Below are 20745 nucleotides of genomic sequence, written 5' to 3' on the forward strand. Positions count from 1 at the left end.
GCGGGCGGCGTCGATGAAGCCAGCCGGCTGCTGGCAATACACGCGCTCGGTGAGGTGACCGTGGAGGCCGCCACGGTGAGCACGGCGCGGATCGTGGCCGCCTTGACGACCGGCGAGAAGGTCTCATCGAAGTCCACACCGGGCCATTGTGAGAAGCCCCTGACCACCCATCTTGCCTTGTAACGCTCGAGGCCGCCGTCAGCTTTGAACTTGTGTGAGAACAACCATTTTCCGGTCACAATGTTAGCTCCAGGGGGCGAGGAACGAGGCTCCACGTCTGGTTCTGCATCAACGCCGAGTATTCATCCTGCATCGCAGTCAACCAGTTTGGATCACGCAGAGCAGCCCGCACGGACTTGGGTACGGGAGAGATGGAGGGACCGACATCGGTGTGGAGATTTTGGTGATACTTAGGGTTAGGGAAGAACTTGCCCGCTCGGGCTCGCGTGACCATGTTGTGGGGCAGGGCGAGTGGGGCGGGAGTTGGTTCGGTTTGGTGATCCGGCGGGGAAGTGCTCGGGGAGGCGGAGGGTGGGGAGTTAGGGTTTTGGGAGGTGGATGGAGGTGGTGGTGTTGTGTGGTGGGGAGGGGAGGCGGCCGGGGAAGGTGATGATGGCACGGGTGTGGCAGTGGGCTCGCTCGGGGCAGGGAGGGGGAGTGTGCGTGAGGGATTTTGGACGCAGGGCCGCCGAGGAACAGATGGGGGGACGACATGATCGGTGAGATCCGGCACCAGGGAGGGGGCACGATCGGTTTGGGGTTGCTGAAAGGGGAACGTGTTCTCGTCGAACACGACGTGGCGTGAGATGATGACTCGGCCGGTCGTAGGGTTTAAGCAACGATAGCCTTTGTGATCCTGTGAGTATCCGAGGAAGATACAGGGGACCGAGCGCGGTGCCAGCTTATGTGGGGTGACGGCGGTGATGTTGGGGAAGCACTGGCACCCGAAGACCCGCATGTGAGAGTAGTTGGGGTGGACGCCGTAGAGTAGGAAGAATGGGGTGTGTTGATGACGGGGGCGACACGGCCTATGGTTCAGGAGAAACGTAGCTGTCTGAAGAGCTTCCGCCCAATATGAGTATGGCATGGAGGCGTGCACGAGCAGAGCGCGCATGATGTCGTTTAGAGTGCGGAGAGCATGCTCCGCGCATCCGTTTTGCAGCGATGTATAAGGACAGGACATGCGCAAAACAATGCCTAGAGAGGAGAAGAATTGGCAGGCGGCATGATTTTCAAACTCCCGCCCATTGTCTGTTTGGACCGTCAGTACAGGCAGGTTGAAGTGGGTGTAGACGAGGCATACAAAGGTACGTAGTGTGGGCAGAACATCAGATTTGTGCTTGAGGGGGTATGTCCACATGAAATGACTATAGTCATCAACAACGATTAAGTAGTACTGACAACCAGACAAACTAAGCACGGGCGAGGTCCATACATCACAGTGTACAAGCTGAAAAGGGAAATACGAAATATGATCCGAAGAGCTAAAAGGTAGACGGTGAATTTTTCCTAGTTGACAGGCGGTGCAGATGGCGCCGGGGGCGCCAGTTGTGTTGATGGAGGCGCGGTGAAGGGTGCAGTCCAGCGCATCGTCACCAAGGTGGCCAAGACGCCGGTGCCAAGTATCGCGCGTGACGGCGGTGAAGGCATGTGGTGCTTGGGACCGGTGCGATGGGTGGAGAGTGTAGAGCTCGTCCGGTGAATCACAGCGGAGGATCTCCGCCTTCGTGCTTCGATCCTTGAAAGAAAAACCACAGTCATCAAATTCTATGTTAACTGGGTTATCACGCGCGAGTTTCTTAACGGAGATGAGGTTTTTGATTAAGTGTGGAGAGACTAGGATGTTGCGGAGAGCTAGGTTGTGAGAGGCGGTGGGGATGGTGTGTTGGCCTATGTGCGAGACTGCAAGCATAGATCCATCGCCAACTATGATATCAGGTGAAATACAGGGTCGGGATGAAGTGAGTATACCAGAGGAGGAAGCCATGTGGGATGTCGCGCCGGAGTCGAGGATCCATTCGCCACCAGAGCTCGACGACGCCTGTCCTTGTTGCACACTGATGGCGTTGAGGGCCTGGACCAGAGCAGCCTGATCCCAGGCATGTGGTGGCGCCGCGGGAGGCGCGGCGTGGTTGAGGCCGTAGATCGGGTGCGGGGGAACAGCCCCGTACTGCCAGTGTGCTGGTGGAGTCGAGGCAGGTGGCGGTGGCACGCCGTACTGAGCTGCAACGCCGGCGAAGGGAGACAGGCCGCCGGGGCGCGGCCCAATGATTCCAGCACCAGGAGCGTGGGGGCGCCACGGCATGGGCCAGGCGTGGACCATACCCGTCCAAGGCGCCGAGGCAGGAGAGCGGGGGGGAGGCGCAGCCCCGCCGTGCTGAGGGGGCCCGCCCCCTCCAGAGGCCCTGCCCCTTCCTCTGCCGCGGCCGCCACCACGGCCACCCCCGTCGGGGCGGTTGGTGTTGTCGTTGCCCCCGCTGGAGTTTGGAGACGTCGGTGTGCGCGCAGCGTGCAGGGCGACGTCGTTGGGGGTGTCCTCGGCGTGGCGGCTTTCCTCGAGGAGAAGGAATGCACGACAGCGAAGGAAGGTGGGGAAGGGAGACTGCATTGTGAGTATGGGGACAGCGTAGCTAAACCTGGGATGGAGACCGCGAATCATGTTCAGGACTTGGTCGCGATCGCCGACGTGCTCGCCCAAGTCTACCAGGCGATCGGCGCAGTCCTTGAGCCGAGCAAAGTAGGAGAGGATGGAGGAGGATCCTTGCTCGATGCGGCGGAATTTGGTGGCGAGGAGGACGAGTTGGTGCTCCTGGTTCGTGAGGAAGATTGCGCAGATCGCCTCCCAAACCTCAGCAGCAGTAGCTCTGTGGCGATGCACCAGGCCGAAGATCTCGGGGCTATCTCGGTTGTAGAGCCACGAGAGGACGTGAGCGTCGTCCTGAAGCCAGGCGGCATCCGCCCGCCGGGGCGGACCGGTGATGTGGTCGGTGACGCCGGCCTTCTGGAACTGCACCTCGAAGAGGGTGCGCCACTGGGAGAAGTTGGGAGGGTTGAGGCTGAGCACGAGGGGAACGTGCTGGTTGATGAAGACCGCGGCCAACGACGACTGGCCCGGAGGTGCCGTGGAGGAGCTCGCGTCGGCGTCGCGGCGAGCGAGGAGCGCGCCCTGCGCCAGGGCGTTGGGGGTGAGGAGAGGCATGGTACGGATCGGGCTCGGGGTGCCGCCATGGAAGGGTGGTGGAGGAGGCGGTGGAGGGGGTGGCGGAGGGATCGCCATGGCCGAGCGGGAATGGCAGCGGAAGAGAGGCTAGTGGATGTGCCTGGTAACTGATACCATGTAGAGCAGTATGCGAGAGGGAGAATGCACCTTGGGTGCTCCCGTTCTGTATTCAACAATATATAGTACAAGTACATGGCGCAATGGCGCTCAGAGAGAGAGAGAGAGGGGAGTGGAGCGACGTGCGCAGGAGTGGAGATCGTGGCGAGTACGTGGGCTAGCACGTACATGCATGCGATCGCCATGCAGCTGCTAACATTTTGGAATATGGAACAGAAGAACAGATACATGACAAAGAACACATATAAAGCTTCGGCATGTCGAATTCTAAAGCAACTAATTTTTCTGTTCGTTGTAGTGTCATTCTGTCAATGGCATTCTGAAGTCCATATTGACTGTTCGATCAAATATGTAGCTAGGACTTCTGTGTTTTTATTGACGTGGTGGAGTTGGAGTTCAGAGTAGTTATTGATAGGACTTTAGCTGCAGTTGAAGCAACAAAAGCATTCCACCTGTGCACCACAGTGGTTATTAACAAAGCATGCTTCCATGTGCCATTTCTCACCCAACTCGCGGTCTAGGGTTCCATGTGGTCAATCAGCTCTGTTAGTGTCACACAGCCGACTTCCAAAACTCCCCTTAATCCATTTTTCTTTGTTTTCTTTATTTCCATCTTCGGAGGGAGACTTCCTTCTTGGCCTTGTTGGCTTGATTTCTGATTAGTATTTCTGATTTTTGAGCTCGATTAGAAGAGACCACGATGAAAGTTCGACTGTAGTTAGTTCCGTGTTCTGACAAATAAGTATAGTTAGTCTTCAGGTTGCCTCATCCAAAAATCCGAATACATCACCAGTCAACTCAATTTTGGAACTACAGTTTACATGTGTATTTTGCTGTTGGGGGATTATGTTTAAGCTTTCATTTTTATCCCAGCACTGGATTGAAGTGGTATTTTAATAGTATTTTTAGTGGTGTACAAGCTATTATTATTTGTTGCAATAGGGATTAGTGTAGATTGGTAGAAAAGAATATCATGTTGGTCCATATTTAATTCAAAGGTAGGACTTCCTTAGTTATATTTGCTGATAGCATTGAATTTGCTACCAAGGTTCAGTTTGCAGTAGCTCAACTGTAATGTGTTGCAAACTGTGATGTGGGAAATACCTTGTTTTATATATTCTTTTTATATAGGTATAGGTATATATGTTACTTTGATGATTTGATCGGATATAGTGAATGGTTAGTTATTCAGTCCATTTGCATGAACTTTAGAACAAAAATGCAGTTTCCATCTTTTATGACATTTGGCTTGGTTGTTGTGTAGAATGTATGGTTAATGTTTTCCCGTGATTATTCTGGTGTGGAACTATAAGCCCTTCAGAAGTTCACCTCTAACTTGCTTTATAAATATACTTGCTATTCTTCGAGTTAGTACATGTGTAGGGTACTTCACAATATCAAATTATACACTTTTAATATTATATATCAGTGAAGAAACAATACTCCACCCAATAGCTTGGCTGTAGAATTAACTGATTGGTCGATGCAATTGGTAAAACATAATTGTTTGTTTCATTTACTTGCATTGTCACCCGTAGCAACACACGGGCAAATCCTATCGGTTGGTCCTATCAATACGAAGACCCAACATGATGCCTTTGGCTCTTCTTTATCTTTTTCTCCTCCTCGCCAGAAGCTGCACACAAGCGGTGAATGAGCAGACTCATGGTGGCCATAGTAAGATAAGGGGCCGGTGACGATCTGGCGGTTGACGTGATGGTGCATATCACCCTTATCAACTTGTCCATGGAGAAGGAAGCATGTACAACACATTGCTTGGACGCCACAACCGCCGATGTGCTCCCACTCCTCACACGGCGCCCACAATCTTTATTTGCAAGGCAATCAAAAAAATTCAGCATGAAAATTTCTAGAAGGACAAGTATCTTTGTGAGCAACATCTTTGTCACAGACTAGAAGAATTTCCTATGCATTAGTTGAGCTCTAATCAGGTAGCTTTAGCTTGGATTATGCATTAATGGGATGCCACATGGTGCGAACTAATTTCTCATTATTGTACCGTTGTAAAAAAATTGTGTTAGGATGTAAGAGTTTAGTGTCATTCATGTGAATTCCAGAGCTATTTCTCTCGCTAAAAATTGTGTTATCCATGTGAATTCCACTAGATATATCATGCATACACATAAAATTTGCATATTATCAAAATTCTGGCAATAAGAGGTCAATCAAATAACCTTCATGGCTTTGGTTGACAAGAAAGGCAATTAACTTAATTTACACCTTGAAGTTAATTGCACACGTTTCATACTCAAAGAGATGGATTGATGGGGTGAGGGAGGGAGAGCAGAGAGCGTGGTGGTGTTGCTGGTCCGAGCGACCATAGAGGAAGGTGCAGTCTTTGATATTTCTTTTGCATCTTGAAATTTGTGGCTTGAAGTGAACCTGTGTTTTTGTGCTTTGTGGTCCTCGCCGATGGCAACTGGTTCATCGATCTTGGAGGATGGGTTGGGAGGACTGGGACACTGGCTCAAGGTCCACTTCCCATGAAGGACTGAAAGGTGCTTCTTAGTGTTCACAACCTTGAGGGCCGCCAGCTTGTCTTCTCTGGCGTCTTTGAAGTGCACTCAGACCAATGACAGGCCAACGTAAGCGTCACAGCGAGCAGATGATTTCTTCCATTCTTGCACTCGGCCAGGGATCTGATTCAGTCGAGTCATCAGCGACTCGAGATATTGGGGAAGTTCCGCCTGAGGCCAGAGTTCAGCATCAACCCGCGTCATCGCCGCCTTCAATCGGGCCAAATAAGCAACAACACTATCCATGTGTGATTACAACCGCAGCAAGTTCATCGCGACATCATCTTTAACAGGACAATTGATGGGGTCGAGACCCTTCTCGACCCGCCCAGTCTCAGTCTCTAAGTCCTAGCAAAGTTCTGCACAATCGGAAAAAATGGTGAGTCGACAGTATGACAGGACGTTCCAATCGATGGTAACTAATCAGTCGAATGATGATACCTTCAAGCTTCAAGACCAGTTTTGCAGCAAGTTGTCCCAGATAGGACTCCAGCTCGCCCGTCTTGGCTTTGAGGCTTCCGACTTCATTGGTTAAGTTCTCCTTATCCTTCTTCAGTTGCTCAACCTCCCGATTGGCCTCAGAGACAGCAGTCTTCAGCTTCAAGTTCTCCTCTTCTAGCTTGCTGACTGAATCCAGCTTCTTGTTCGCAAGCACTGTCTTCTCTCGTGCCTCCTTTTGAGCAGCAGCAAGATCCTGATCCTTCTTCTCCAGAGCCTCCTTCATTTTCTCTAAAGAAATAACATTCTTTAGACGAGCTTGAAGTTGACGGTTTTCACTACGCACATCTGTTCGAGTGAAGTCACTCGGTTCAAAGAGACTAAAAAGAGAAACACGGTGGAGTATGGGTCACAAGGTGGACAGTCGACGATTCATTACCTCCCATGATAGCAGCTTCATCCTGAGCAGTCTTGAGGTTCTTCTTAGCCAGCTCCAGATCAAGATCGAGGCTGATTTGCTTCTTGTTCAGTTCAGAAAGTTGAGCTCCAAGATCACATGACCTCTGTGGTCAGCAAACAAGATACGTCAGTCAGCAGAAACAAAAGACAACCACAACAAAAGTTACTCTAAGACTACTGTCGAATCAAACATTCAACAGTAGTCTCAGGGACTACACCCACTGGGTGCATTTAGCGTGCCCCCACTGGTTTGGATCAACACTCAGCATGGTCTGCCCAGCTCGAGTCAAAAAAAAGCGACTAGATTCTCAGACCCCAGCCGACTGCCAGCAGTCGACCGTGGTCTCGGGGACTACACCCAGTGGGTGCACTCTACGTGCCCCCACTGGTTCGGACAAACACTCGACTCAGCATAAGTAGAGTGGAGTGAAAGACCTATTAAACCCTAAGGCAGGCACACCCCAGTGGGTGATCGAATATGAAACACAGACCCATGATAGTAGATGCACATATGGGCAGCGAAGCAACAGCGGCAGTTTTTCACGATTCAAAAGTTCAATCGGGAGTTAATTGACCTTAACATTGGTTTGCAGAGTGGTGCTAGCATTATAGGCCATCTGACTGGCCTCGTGCATCACCTTCACTTGCTCCATCACAAGGTTCACCTGGCGAAGAGCCTCCCTGGCGGCACTCGGCGAGTCGTCTGGAGTTTGGTACGTAGCAAAGAGTGATGGTGCCAAAGCAGTCAAAGCAGCCACTGGGTCAGACGCATGGAGTTGCACTGGAGCAGCAGGAATCTGAGCGGTCGACCCTGATGGACGATCAGTCGTCAGCGGGTCGGCGAATGTGACGTTGGTCCAAACCGGATCTCCGGATCGCTCGACCACCGTCTCAAGCACCGGCGTCGACTGAGGGACCTGAACCTCAAGCGCTCTCCCGCTCGAGCCCTTGACTCTCCTCCTCCTCTCCTTCAGAGGCACTTCTTCTTCATCATCATCTGGAAGCACGACAATATCTCGTGGAGCTGCGGCAAAAAGAAAACATCGGAAATTCAACTGACCGACAACTCAATCGACAAAATAAGTTTTAGTCGAGTGGACTTACCAGCTCTGGAGGTGGCCGCGTCAACGGTTTCCTCATCTCCTGGGGCCTTGTCAACGTCCATGTCAGTCGCGGTAGAGGTTGGGCTAGAAAAGTTCACAATCCATTCGGTCAGAATAGAAGAATCAGTCGGTGAAGGAAAACAAAGAAAGGATACTCACCAAGAGGCAACAGGAACATCCATCTTAATCCTGGGCAGAGTCTTCCAAGCTTTTGGAGGAGCAACCTTGGGCTGTTTGGTGACTTTTTCTGTCGGCTCAGGAGTCGACGTCCGAGTGCGCTTCTGCGTTTGAGTGCTTGAGGCCACGTTCTTACTGCGCCCACCCGCTGGATCATGGAGTAGCTTGGTTCGACGTTCCGAACGAGGCGGCGAGTCGACCGGCTCTTCATCGTCCGACTCGTCGCTCTCCTCTTCGTCTTCATCGTCCGAAGATTCCCATTCACCACTCTCCTCCACACTGTTCTCTCCCTCCTGGCCTTGCTCCAGAACTTGATCACCATTGGGCATCGAGTACATCTCAGTATAAACCTACAAGACAAGAAGTCGAGTAAAAGTCAGTCGGATTCAAAGGCAGTCGGAATATGTACCCAAAAACAGTCGGTAATGGAGGTCACTCCTTGTCTGGCTGGTTGCTGTCACTGAAAGGGTCGACTCTCCGAGCTCCTCTGGGATTGTCCTTGTTGCCTGTAATACTCTTCAACCACATGGCCACTGTCTTAGCCGGTACTTCCTCTGGGTGAACCCGAGTGGTGTCGTCGACCCCCGAATACATCCACATAGGGTGGTCACGAGCCTGGAGAGGCTGGATGCACCGACTGAGGAATACCTCCAGCAGATCCATGCCAGTGACGCCTTGATTGATCAGTTGGACCACCCTCTCAACTAGCATGTTTGTTTCCACGCTCTCAGCAGCGGTCACTTTTAACGAGGAAGGAGTCTGAACACGATGAAAGGTGAAATGGGGAAGTCCAGTCGACTGGCCTGGAGTTGCTCGGTCCTGGCAGTAGAACCAGGTCGACTGCCAGCCCCTGACCGACTAAAGAAGGGTCATGGAAGGGAAAGAGCTCCTCTGCCTCTTCTGGATACCCAAACCCCCACGCATCTGAATCACATGTGTTTTCTCGTCACTCGTGTTTGCTTTCTTCACTGACTGAGAGCGGATGGTGAAAATGTGCTTGAAGAGGCCCAAGTGCGGTCGACAACCCAGAAAATTCTCGCACATGGACACGAATGCAACAAGGTATGTGATGGTGTTGGGAGAAAAGTGATGGAGTTGGGCTCCGAAGAAGTTCGGGAAACCTCGGAAAAAGGGGTGCGGAGGGAGCGAGAAACCCCGGTAGACATGGATGGCAAGCAGGACACACTCACTCGGTCGCGGTGCAGCTCCGTCTCCCCCTCCGGCAACCGCGCGGCACCCTTGGCGATCAGCCCGGACTCCACCAACTTATCCAAGTCATCCTGCCGGAGCGAAGATCGGATCCAATTGCCCTGGATACAACCCGGCGGCAATGCCGAGCGCGATGACGACCCACGATTCTGGTTCTTGCCTTTCGCCGCCTCCGTCGCCTTCTTCGCGCGTTCCAGCGCCGCCGTCTTGTCCTTCACCATGGTGGCGGGGCGGCGGCGTCGAGAGCGGAGGAGCCGTATGCGGTGGAGAAGCAGAGGAGAAGAAGAGAAAACAGACGCGCACAGTGCAGGCGCCTTGGCTCCGTCGCCTTATAAAGGCCCACTTTCGAGTGGCTGATGCGTGGGCCTAGGTGATCCTGTCAAATCCCGTAACAGTCACGCGCTGGGTACATGGTGAAAAAGGTGATGCGGAGATCGAGGACCTCTTGTCTATCCATCCCGCTTACCACGGCACACTCCGTCCCGCGCGCTTCCCTGGAATTTTGAATCCCATGAGATCCGGGATACGCCGTAACCAATCGCGCCAAAGGTTCCACGCCCAAAAACAACACTCGATAGGTGACGTTATAAATTCACTCGACGACTTTCTGAATTGATCAAGGCGACTGAAGCGAAGTTGAAGTTCAACCATGAGCCTTCCGTCCTGCATAAATACTTGTGAAGCGCAAGGGTCGAAGCAAGATCAACTTCAATCTTCTTTCCACTCGGACATTAATCCATTCGGGGGCTAATGATGAGGATACAGACCTAGGGTAGGGTCATAGGCCTGACCTATATGCCCTACCCAAGGTCACTACCCTAGAAGCAAAGAAGCTCAAGAGACAATTGGGAGTGCCCAATAAGAATGTCGAGTGCAATCCACTCGACCAAAGAACCACTTGGGTACCCCTCCTTCCCGAAGTCACACGACCAGTCAACCACTCGACCATATAAGAAACCACTCGACCTACTGAAGACCAGAAGTCACTCAGAACAACAACGGGCGAGTATTCACTCCGTAGTCTTTAAAGTCATTAAAGGCACTTAAGGCCGGCGTTACCAGTAACGCCTCAATCTTTATGTACATTCAACCCTCTGTAACGGGAGATGGCTGGGGTCCTGGCGAACTCTATATAAGCCACCCCCCTCCTCTGGCACAAGGGTTCGCACCCCCTGTAACACACACGCATATAATTCAGTCGACCGCCTCCGGGCACCGAGACGTAGGGCTTTTACCTCCTCCGAGAGGGGCCTGAACTCGTAAACACTTGCGTACATCCTTGCCGTAGCTAGGACCTTGCCTCTCCATATACACCCCCTATACTTACTGTCAGACTTAGTACCACGAAGGCAGCCGGAGGCGCCAGAGGAGGCAAAGCTGCAGTTGCCGCCAATGCAGCCAGAGCCGGGCACAGAGATCTCCGACGACGAGTAGCTAGGTGATTGATGTAGTACGTAGGTTTATTTCGTTTGCATGTCTTTGTATGAATTTAAGAATTTAGTATGAGATGTCCAAATGCAACTAGTGAAATTTGAGATGTGCCCGACATATCCGCCTGTAAGATGCTCTTAGCTCGCCTACTATTCCGGCGTCTTTCAGAGTCCCCTTTGCTAGATGATCTTTGCTAACTTTCAGTTAAGAGAGAGTACTTTCTCCTAAAAGGAATTCAACAGTAATCTTGGAGGATCAAGCGTATTCAATACTGAATTACACGTATAGATGGCCCTATCGTATACTCTCGCAGCAGCCGTGAAGCGCATCGTTTGAATGACCAGAAGCACAATCAAGATTCGATCTCTGCGTCACTGTCACCAATTTGATGAAATAAGCCAAGAGCAGCTGCCTCCAATCCTCCAGAAACATCTTTCCAGCCTCACGCACGTATCTAAATCCAGGGCTCCGCCTCCTCCTCCTCCTCCAAGAAAGGAAGTTAGGGTTCGTGCCTCTCGCCGGCGCCGGCGCAGGTCCGCCTCGTCTCCGGTGGCCCTAGGGCCATGGAGGCGCGGTGGATCCTGGCAAGGGCCGGCGGGAGGGCTTCGTTTTTAGTCGTTTTTTTAATTTTGTTAGGGTTTGTGTCCTACTCAGGAAGGCGAGACGACGGCGGCTCCCTGAAGATGGAATAAAGGTCTCCCCGCCTAGCCCCCGTTCCGGCGGTGCGTCTAGCATCGTTGGTGGGCGTGTGGAGGTGTGTCTCCGGCAGATCTATCTTTGGTGGATTTGCTCGGATCTCATCGTTGTTCGTCTATGTTCGTGTGTCTTCGGTTGGATCCTTCCGATCTACGTTATTTTTCATCGGCGGCGGTTGCTGTTCTGGGGTGCTGGTCCTATGGGGCCTTAGCACGACGACTTCCCGACTGTCTACTACAACAAGTTGTGCCCAGCTCCGGTGATGGAGGGGCGATGACGGCGACGCGCCTTCGGCTCGCTTCGGTGCTTGTAGTCGTCGCTAGGTGGTTTACGGATCTGCATGTAATTTTTATTTCTGGTGTTCGTTGTACTGTCATGATTGAAGATGAATAGATTGAAAGTTTTTCCGAATAAAAAAAAGCTGCCTCCAATCCTCCAAGCCACCCGCTGATGTATCATATAGTTTTTTTAATTATTTTTGAAAAACTTGATGTATAATAGTTGAACCGCTCAACAACGGATCCTTCCGAGCCAGTTTTTCCTATGGGCTCCGTTAGAATACGGTCCGATCAACGCCTACGTGGTTCCCTTTCCGCAAAAATGAAAACGCCTACTTTGTTCGCAGGTCGATTCGCGTATAGTACCACACGGCTTTCGTGCACGACGTCGACGCCGTTTATAAGCTGTTCTCCAAGACACAACGGCATCCCGCGGCAGGCGGGATCAGCAATTTACAAATCTTCTTATATATGATATGATTTAAGTAGCATAGTTTAGTTTCCGTACTGCATGCATTTAGCACACCGACACGGTGTGTTCAGCTTTTTTTTTCCTTGTTTGTTTATTAGGATTAGGAGGGTACAAGAGCCCAGTTCACTTCCACTGTAAGATCAATACTAGTACTGTAATAGTCTATTTCTAATGGAGCAGTTGGTGAATAGTCCGTCGGTTATTTTTCGTTGGTTTTTTTCGTCCTTCCTCCCACCTCCCAATTTCGTTGGTTTTTTTCCGTCGGTTTTTTATTCGCCCCCCTCCTACTGGCCGGACAAACCCAACGTTTATTTGGTAACACAATGAATTCACATATAATGATTGATTTATTCTTTGGTAACCCAACTAACGGATAGTAATCAATCTTCAAATACCAAAACCAAACGTACAAGGCAACAATCAATTCATTTTTTTTCTGACCGGTTATTTTTCGTCTCCCCTTCCACCTGCCTTTTCGCTTCACCGCCCATATAAACCCATCGGATTAGTTACCATATAAAAAATTAATCATAATCAATCAAGCATTGATGAGATATTTCCTTACATTGATGTGATTTCCATTTCTTATCATGAATCATACACGTCAAAAAAAGGTACGGCGTGCGAGGATCGTGGGCACATGCCCTGCAAATCTGAAAATGTCTATAAAAATTAAATTAGAATCAATTAAGCATCGATGGTATATTTTACTTGCTTTCATGGGATTTTTGTACACGGTACCATTAACGCGTTCCTCCCATCGCTGCCCTCCTCACGAGCCTGGACGGCCGATCCTCTCGACGCCTGCCCTCATGTGTCCTCGCGCCGCCATCATCTTCTTCTCTCCGATCTCCTTGACTAGGAGGACTCCTCTGTGCTCCAGGCCCTGGCCGACGCCAGCAACTCCTTGATACTCCGCCCGCGCCGTCACATCCGACGCATGCGAAACTCCAGCTGATGCCACGGGATCCACATCCTACGCTCGTCGGCCATCTTCCACTTCGGCTGTTGCGTGGTGCCGCCGCTGCGGGAGGCAACCTGGCAGGAGCAGACGTAGCCGTCCTCGTGCAGCCCGACCCATGCGTCTAGCTCGGCGTCGAAGTAGCCTCGGCCTCTGAAAGGCAGCATCCACTCCCCATGGCGCCTCCACTTGCAGCTCCTGGTGTCGACGGAGTACGTGCCGCAGACCGCCCTGCTCCACGAGGACACGAATATGGTGCGCCCGTCCGGGTGCAGCGCGTAGGAGAAGATCATCTCGTCCTTGGTGAAGGGCATTGGCATGCTTCTCCACGACCAGTCGGTGGGCAGCAGGTCGTCATCTTCCGTCGACGGCGCTTCGCCATCGCCTCAAAGGACACAGGCCGCTCCATGAAGTGGAAGGCGAACACGAACAGCATGTCACCGTCGCCGGAGGTCAGGAAGGTGTTGGAGCCACAAAGCAGTGCGTCTGGAACGGGAGGGCCGACAGCCAGTCCGGTGGTGTCAGTGTCGTAGAAGAGGGTTCCGGCATGTATGTTGCTCGTGGCGATGATGTAGCACCCCAGGGCTGCGAACTTCATGGCACGGCCACGCTCAGGTGACACTAGCCGGAGGACAGGGGAGGCGCTGAGGCCGGGACTGTCGGCATCGATCTTGCGGATGGTGAAACCCTTGTGCCAGTCGTCTAGAACCAGATAGAGGCTCTTCTCCTTGTTGCCGCTGCGGTTGTGGTAGTAGTTGGCCTCATCCTCCTCGCCCTGCCTTCTTTGCTTAGACATCCAGCCCCCGACTGACTGAATTAATGAATTCTGAAGTATATACCAGAAAAACACGTACGCAGACAAAAACACTCGAATAGATTGGATGTAGCTGGCTAACCACGGTTGATGTAGTATCGATCTACTAGAAGCAACACGGATACGCGCAAGCAATTGATACACATGGGCATGCCTCGTGCCCGCTGATCTTTCTATTGGTCTCTGGGTGTACTGTTTATAGGGGTGGAGGGTAATACGTATATATAGCTATAGCTAGGACGGAGGAGGATTTGTGGTCTATGGGGACATATACACCCTATATGGGAAAAAATAGTAATTCAACAAAAAGTCAAAAATTCCTGAAAATATTTTTGAAATAAACTTGACCTTTTGCTGTACCCGTGAGAAAAAATCCACACACAAAAAATATCCCTTTGACTTCTTTTTGAAAAAGACAAATTTTTAGCTGAAATGGTGTAAATAATGACCTATAATAGCAAATAAATTTTGTCTTTTTTGCTGTGATGTCAACTTTTTTTGTGAAAGTGTATATACCAGTGCAAAAGTAAGTCAAGTGTTTTGTCAAAATAGTTCTTACCTATTTTGACTTTTTTCAAAAATATTTTAAAAAAATCCCATATAGGGTGCATATACAACCAGGAACCATTGGGTATTTCCCTAGCTAGGACTTGCCACATAACCGATTCGGGACGGAACTACTGATCCTACTTGGTGATGGATTCCTGCACGAGCCGGACATGAGACGTGCTTTTTTTCTTGAGGGAAACGCCGCCGCAGCCGCCGCCAGCGAGTAACCCTAGGGCAGGGCGCTAGGATCCCCAGAGCAGGGCGGGCAGCAAGGAGCTGCGCAAGGAGGCCGTGTCGGTCGTTCCCGCCACCAGCGCTAAACCCCAGGTATTTACATTCCGTGTCCTCCCCGCACTCTACGCTGATACATCAGCGAGGAGCTGACGGTGGAAATGCTACTCCTCCCCGAACTCTAAGATGCTTGATTCGATCTCGTGGTGTGGAACCATTAAGGTGGGCAAGGCTATTGAGTTTGCTCCTAACGCCGGCTTGGGCGATGGGTGGGACGAATGCGAGCAGCGGCCAATGGCGGACATGGACTCAAGCCAGCACAGGTCCACGGCGGAGCAGCGCACCTGATGGTCTTCACTTGGTAGGTGGCAGCAGTTTCCGCATCAAGGTATGTGCTCTTTTTTACATTCTTGTCATGTCTGATTGAGAATCGTTGTATTAGCTCATGGGCGCCCGTACCAGCAGTCCAGATTTGATTCGCGGTCAGCTCGGGTGTTGTGGAGCACAGGGAAGGAGGAGAAGGAGGGCAGGTGTTTACAATTCGGTGCCAAGGGAGATAGTCGAGATGGTGGCGCAGAATTAGAGGATGCCAGGTGACCAAGAGACACCACCCAACGCCCATCTATGTAGTGAGGAGTGTGGTGTTCTACAGTATGGTAATTGGTAAAAGTTTTTGGTCCTATAATATCAGAGAGTGTGTGTGTGAGTGTGAGTGTGTGTGTGTGTGTGTCTGAGTGAGAGAGAGAGAGAGAGAGAGAGAGAGATCATTTGGTGGTAGCAAGTTCAAGTACTAGTTTAATCGCGGACAAGAAATAGTATAAAGATAATGCATATTACATAAAAATAACGCTGAGAATTTAGATATATTGTTTGTCACGAAGCTGTGGCTGGCCGATTTACATGAAATAAATTCCCTCAGTTGTGGTGGTAAATATAATACACATAATCCATATTATTATGCACTATCGTATGTGTGAAATAGATGGATTATGGTCCCATATCCAATAAGATGGATATGTGTGTGTGTTATAGAGAGAGAGGGTGAGGGGGAGAGAGAGTGAGGAAGAGGTACGAAGAGTGTGTGTGTGAGAGGTTTTGATGGTAAAAAAGATCGCCAGTGTCACTTGATATGTATGAGAATATTAAATGTAATATTAACATGATTAATATTGAACGCTTAAAATTAATGTGATCCCGTTACAACGCACGGGCGTTCTTTTAGTAGTACTAGATATCAATGCTTTTGCTTGATTGGGCATCCGCGATGATCACGTCGACTTTGCCGAAAGAAGCAGCCACCGTATCTACTCTGTTCATCTCACACTAGTCTTCTCATCTACGGAATTCTCGTGTCAGTTCTGAATCCATTGACACGGACGTTTTCTAAATTCAGTTTTCATCCTAAATTGCAATTTGTGTATGTTTCATGTGCGAAGGCTCAAGACAGTAATTACTACTCCCCTTCATTCCTAAATACGTATAAGTCCTTTTAAAGATTTCAATATAGACTACATACGCAAAGCAAAATAAATGAATCCACACTTTAAAATATGTCTTATATATCCGGATATAGTTCGTATCGAAATCTCTAAAAGAACTTATATATAGAAACAGAGGGAGTAATTAATAAGGCGTCTATGTTCATCGCAAAAGAGGCCCCCGCGTCGCTCGACCCGGGCGAACCGGGGGAATCCAGCCGCCGCCAGGCTCAGCACCCCTCCTCCCACCCACCACGGCGTCGCCACCGTCGGAGGGCCGACCGGCAAAGCCTCGTCGGGCCCTGGGATGGCGGCAGCGGGGCCGTTCTCCCACCCTTTCCCATCGCCCCTACCCTATCTTATCCGTTCCTGGCGGCGGCGGCGGCCTCCCTCGAAAGCCCGCCGGCGGTCTTTTCACCGGCCTGCTACTGGCACGGTTGGTCTCGCCCCGGCCGCGGCTCCTGGTGCGTCGTCCCGGTCCGCCCGATCTGGCCATGGCCTGGTGCGAACCGGATGGGGGGGGGGGGGGGGGGGGGGGGGGGGGGCGCTGCTTGTTGCTTGTGTAAGGGACGCGGTCCTATGGTTCTTCTTACTCCAAGATGGTGTTCTGCTAGATTTTGGCCCTCTTTGATCTGTCCATTGGTGAGTTCTGCAATGCTCCGTCGGTGATCTCCAATGGGTGCTTGCCCCTGTAGATTATTGGACCAGATGGGATTCGTTCGTGTCCGTCCTATTTCAGCCCAAGTGACTTCAGAAGGGTGTGATGTGAAGCTGCGTTGTCTGTTGGCATCATGGGACATGTCGGTATTTCGATTTCCGAGGTGAAGACAGTGGCGGAGAACATCCTGGTGGCTAAGGTCTGAGGCCTAGTAATGGCGGATCGAGTCTTCGAGGCGGTGAGGACTTTGATTGCTGATTCGTGACTCGTAGCAGCGGCATCGGCAAGTGGAGGCGGCAGTACAAGCAAAGTACAGAGTCTTAGCTTTCAGGGTGAAAACCCAAGGCCTGGCCTTAACTGATTCTGCCTGACAGTATTCTTGTTGAAGGCATTGTTTTGAGAGTGCGGATTTTCTCCAGTGTAAAAATTTAAGATCTATGATCGTGCACTGTTTTCTTCTTGGAGGTGTCGCTTGTAGAGAACTTGAACTCCGGATGTTGTCTTGGCGGTGGTTCGTGCTGCAGCTACAAGAAATTGATCACTATAGCAAGATCTTTTTTCTTTTCTTCTTCTTTTTGTATTTTGGTTGTGTGCATTGTAATGTCTTTATGACATTCCGTTGTTACAGAGATTGGGTGTAATTGATATGTCCGCGATGTTAATATATTCCCTTTGTCAAAATGTTTATCGCAAAAAAAAACAAGGCATCTTTGTTTTCTATGCTTTGATGTTGCAGTCTTCTTTGGGGAGGGCCGTTTTGGCTCTTGGGAGCATATGCTCCCGAATGAACAGTAAATTCAAAATAAATGGAAAATAAAATTTAAAAATTCTGAAATTTTTCATAGATGTTCTTGTTAGTTTAACTCTTGTCAATTTTCATGTGAAAAGGGATGATGGTAATTCTTCGGTGAAAAAGCAAAATTAAGTATAACATTTGGAGGTAACATTTGTCGTTCGACTTATTATTTTTTACAGATCAAAATACTTAAGCTTTCCTTTTAAAAATTTGCAGGTAGCGTTTTGGTGTGACAATGATCACATCTATTTTTTTAAAAAAAATTGACATTTGAAAATGAAAATTCATGGGCACGAGCATATGCTCCCATGAGCCGAATTGGATTTCCGTCTTTTTGTTCTTCGCTCAACAACGGCTCCTTCCTGCCGAGCCGGTTTTTCCTATGGGCTCCGTTAGAATACGGCCCAATCAACGCCTACGTAGTTCCCACGTTGGTTCGCGTTTAGTACCACACGGCTTGCGTGCAGGACGGGGACGACGTTTATAAGCTGGTCTCGAAGACACAACGGCATCCCGCGGCAAGCGGGATCAGCAATTTACAAATATTCTTATATATGATTTAAGTAGCTTAGGTTAGTTTCCGTACTGCATATGCATTAGCACATCGACACGGTGTGTTCAGCTTTTTTGTTTTTTTAACTCCCAACGTACTGCGTGTGCTGATAACTGGAAACTTAGCAGTAACACCAGACTGTTGTACTACTACGGTTCAATGGCCTTGCTCGTAAAGATACAGCTGCAGTAGTACTGTAGTAGTACGATGGCAATGCTTTCGCTTTGCAGCATCCGGCATCCGCGATGATCACGTCGACTTTGCCCAAAGAAGCAGCAACCAACCGTATCTACTCTCTTCATCTCGCACTAATCTTCTCATCTACGGAATTCTCGTCCCAATTCTGATTCTCTTGACATGGATGTTTTCTAAATTCAGTTTTCATCCTCGTCCATTAGGAGTATTACTTAACACAAGGCTGACCAACACACCCTTTGTAAAAAGAGCAATTCTAGGAGAGTCACTGCCTCCATAATGCATACTCCATGATGTTTTGAAGGCAGCCGAAGCAAAGCGCAAACTTCCAATCATCATAATACTACCTCCATCTCAAAATAAGTGTCTTAACTTTGTACTCCTTGGACAGAGAGAGTAGTTTCTAAAACCACCATAATAGAGGCTTTGAACTTGATTTCAACATCGATTATCTAGTACGATCCCAATTTATATTTTTTGCTATGATTTCAACAACATAGTAATAATCTCTAAAACGATTTGAAGTATACGAGTATCACCAAAGAACCAGCTATGGACAAGGGTGCGTGGAAGCTTGCTATCCATGTACCAGAGCCATGAGTTGGTCGCGAGATCTTATGGGTTTCACCTCTAGCCTATCTCAACTTGTTTGGGACTAAAGACTTTGTTGTTGTTGTTGTTGTCGTCGATTTGAAGCATCGGAAACATATATTTCTTCACCAACTAGTTCGGACTCTTCCTTGATTTTGAGCTGACCTCGCAAGCGGAGGCTGCTTGGGAGGCTTCCACTTCCGCCCTTAGGCGGTCAACAAACTTCTCGGCATCCCGATGCTGCTCCAGGTAACGACTTTGAAGCTTGCATCAGCACGACACCCATTTCTGCAAAGGCCATGCCCGATAACAGATTCAGCGTTACGGTGCGCGTCCTTCTCGACCCACTCCCAGAAGTCCCAAGCCCTCTCCAGGAAATGCTTGTCGCCAGAGAAAGTTCTGTGTGGAGGGGTGGGCCGCCGCAACATGGTCGATGGGGTGAGTCTGGCAGCAAAGGGGAAGATGAGTGCTCGTCGGCGAACGTGAAAGATGGACGAGGAGTGTCACTGGTAAGTGGGGTGGCCCGGTTTCTATACCCTTGAACATGTGCGCTCTAGCGAGAAACGGGGATAGAATTGGCGGGCGCGGGTGATAAACTGCTGCGCCATTGAAAGAAGTGAAGGCGGCAGGCATACTGGACATGACTGGGCACGGGAGGAACGAAACAAACCAAAACTTTTCTCCCGGGCAGGCGGTTGTATTTGGAGCGCGCTACAGAAAATGTGCAGGTCAAGGCCGATATGGCGACTCTGATAGACCGTTTTTTCGAGCCCTAATCATGAAGTTAGTGATTACAGTGATCGGGGCAATATGGCGGCTCTGATAGAGTAGCTCCAATTTAAACCAAACGGCGACAATGGCCAAACTTAGGTCGCCTACTATTCCGGCGTCTTTTTAAGTCCCTTTGCACTACCATACTGCATTCTCATTCCAGCATTACGGCCTCTGTAACCACAAATGTATCATTCTAACCCTCAAAAACCAATCACCAACCAGGACAGCAACCGGCATGAAAGCCCAGGCCCTGGACTGCTAATGCTTATGATTCAAACAAAATGGAGTGGTCCTGCCCAAAACTACCCAACAACAGCCTCATTCAGAGCAATACCTGGTCCTGCAATCCCTGCATGATCCACAAACAGTTGTGGGTGACAACGGAACGGTCCTCCAGCTCCATGCCATCATTCATAGGTTTAGAATAGATGCAGAGTTGTTGCTGCAAACCTCCTACACTACAGAACCAACAGGGCTCCAATCATCTGCATCCAGAAAAGAGAATGGCCCCAGCAATTCAATTCAAAGAGGCAGCAGACAAGTTGGTCTATGTCCTGGCTGGCTGACACCTCTACTTAGCATGCTGATCTTCAGCGTCCAGGAGCTAGATTGGATTAGATTGGTAAGGTACCCATGGCTTGGCAACCCAGCCCTTTTTTGCTTTCACTTTTGCTTTTGCTTTCACCTTGCAGACAGTAGATTCTGCCCAGCCTACAAAGACAGAGGCTGAGTAAACCTTTGTAGTACAGTGACACACACAGCCATGTTGAGATGTTCTTCCTGTTCCCAAGGTTGTTTAGAGCATCTCTAGCATAGCCGTTAAAACTGCGTTCTCTAAAAACAGTATACGATATCTCTTAAAACGAATGGTACGATTTATATGTGGGCAGAACAGATCCTGTATAAACCAATTGAATTTACAAAAAGGTCCCTGTAAAATAGCAGCTCACGTAGCGGTGACAGCTCAGGGCGGTGGCCGGACCTGAAAGTTCTCTCGCGCCAACGGTT

The 20745-nt window shown here is 50.0% G+C and overlaps 1 protein-coding gene and 1 pseudogene across 1 annotated transcript; both read right to left on the reverse strand.

Annotated features, from left to right (window-relative positions):
- Positions 1–1353: 1353 nt before the first annotated feature.
- Positions 1354–3332, reverse strand: LOC123115697 (uncharacterized). The gene is made up of 2 exons (XM_044536803.1): positions 1972–3332; positions 1354–1738 (listed from the first exon to the last, which is right to left on the reverse strand). Exons 1-2 carry the CDS (start codon positions 3275–3277, stop codon positions 1704–1706), a joined length of 1341 nt encoding a protein of 446 aa, XP_044392738.1. The 5' UTR covers positions 3278–3332; the 3' UTR covers positions 1354–1703.
- A 9732-nt stretch (positions 3333–13064) lies between these two features.
- Positions 13065–13894, reverse strand: LOC123114648 (uncharacterized; annotated as a pseudogene).
- Between the last annotated feature and the right edge of the window lie 6851 nt (positions 13895–20745).

The sequence above is a fragment of the Triticum aestivum genome, chromosome 5B (genome assembly GCF_018294505.1).
Source record: "Triticum aestivum cultivar Chinese Spring chromosome 5B, IWGSC CS RefSeq v2.1, whole genome shotgun sequence".
In the NCBI taxonomy this organism is placed as follows: Eukaryota; Viridiplantae; Streptophyta; class Magnoliopsida; order Poales; family Poaceae; genus Triticum; species Triticum aestivum.

Excerpts from the sequence above, each read along its gene's own strand:
- LOC123115697 (XM_044536803.1), bottom strand. The coding sequence starts at position 3,277 with ATGGCGATCCCTCCGCCACCCCCTCCACCGCCTCCTCCACCACCCTTC. Across the intron at positions 1,739-1,971 it reads CCACATGGCTTCCTCCTCTG|GATCGAAGCACGAAGGCGGA; the intron begins GTATACTCACTT and ends TTTTCTTTCAAG.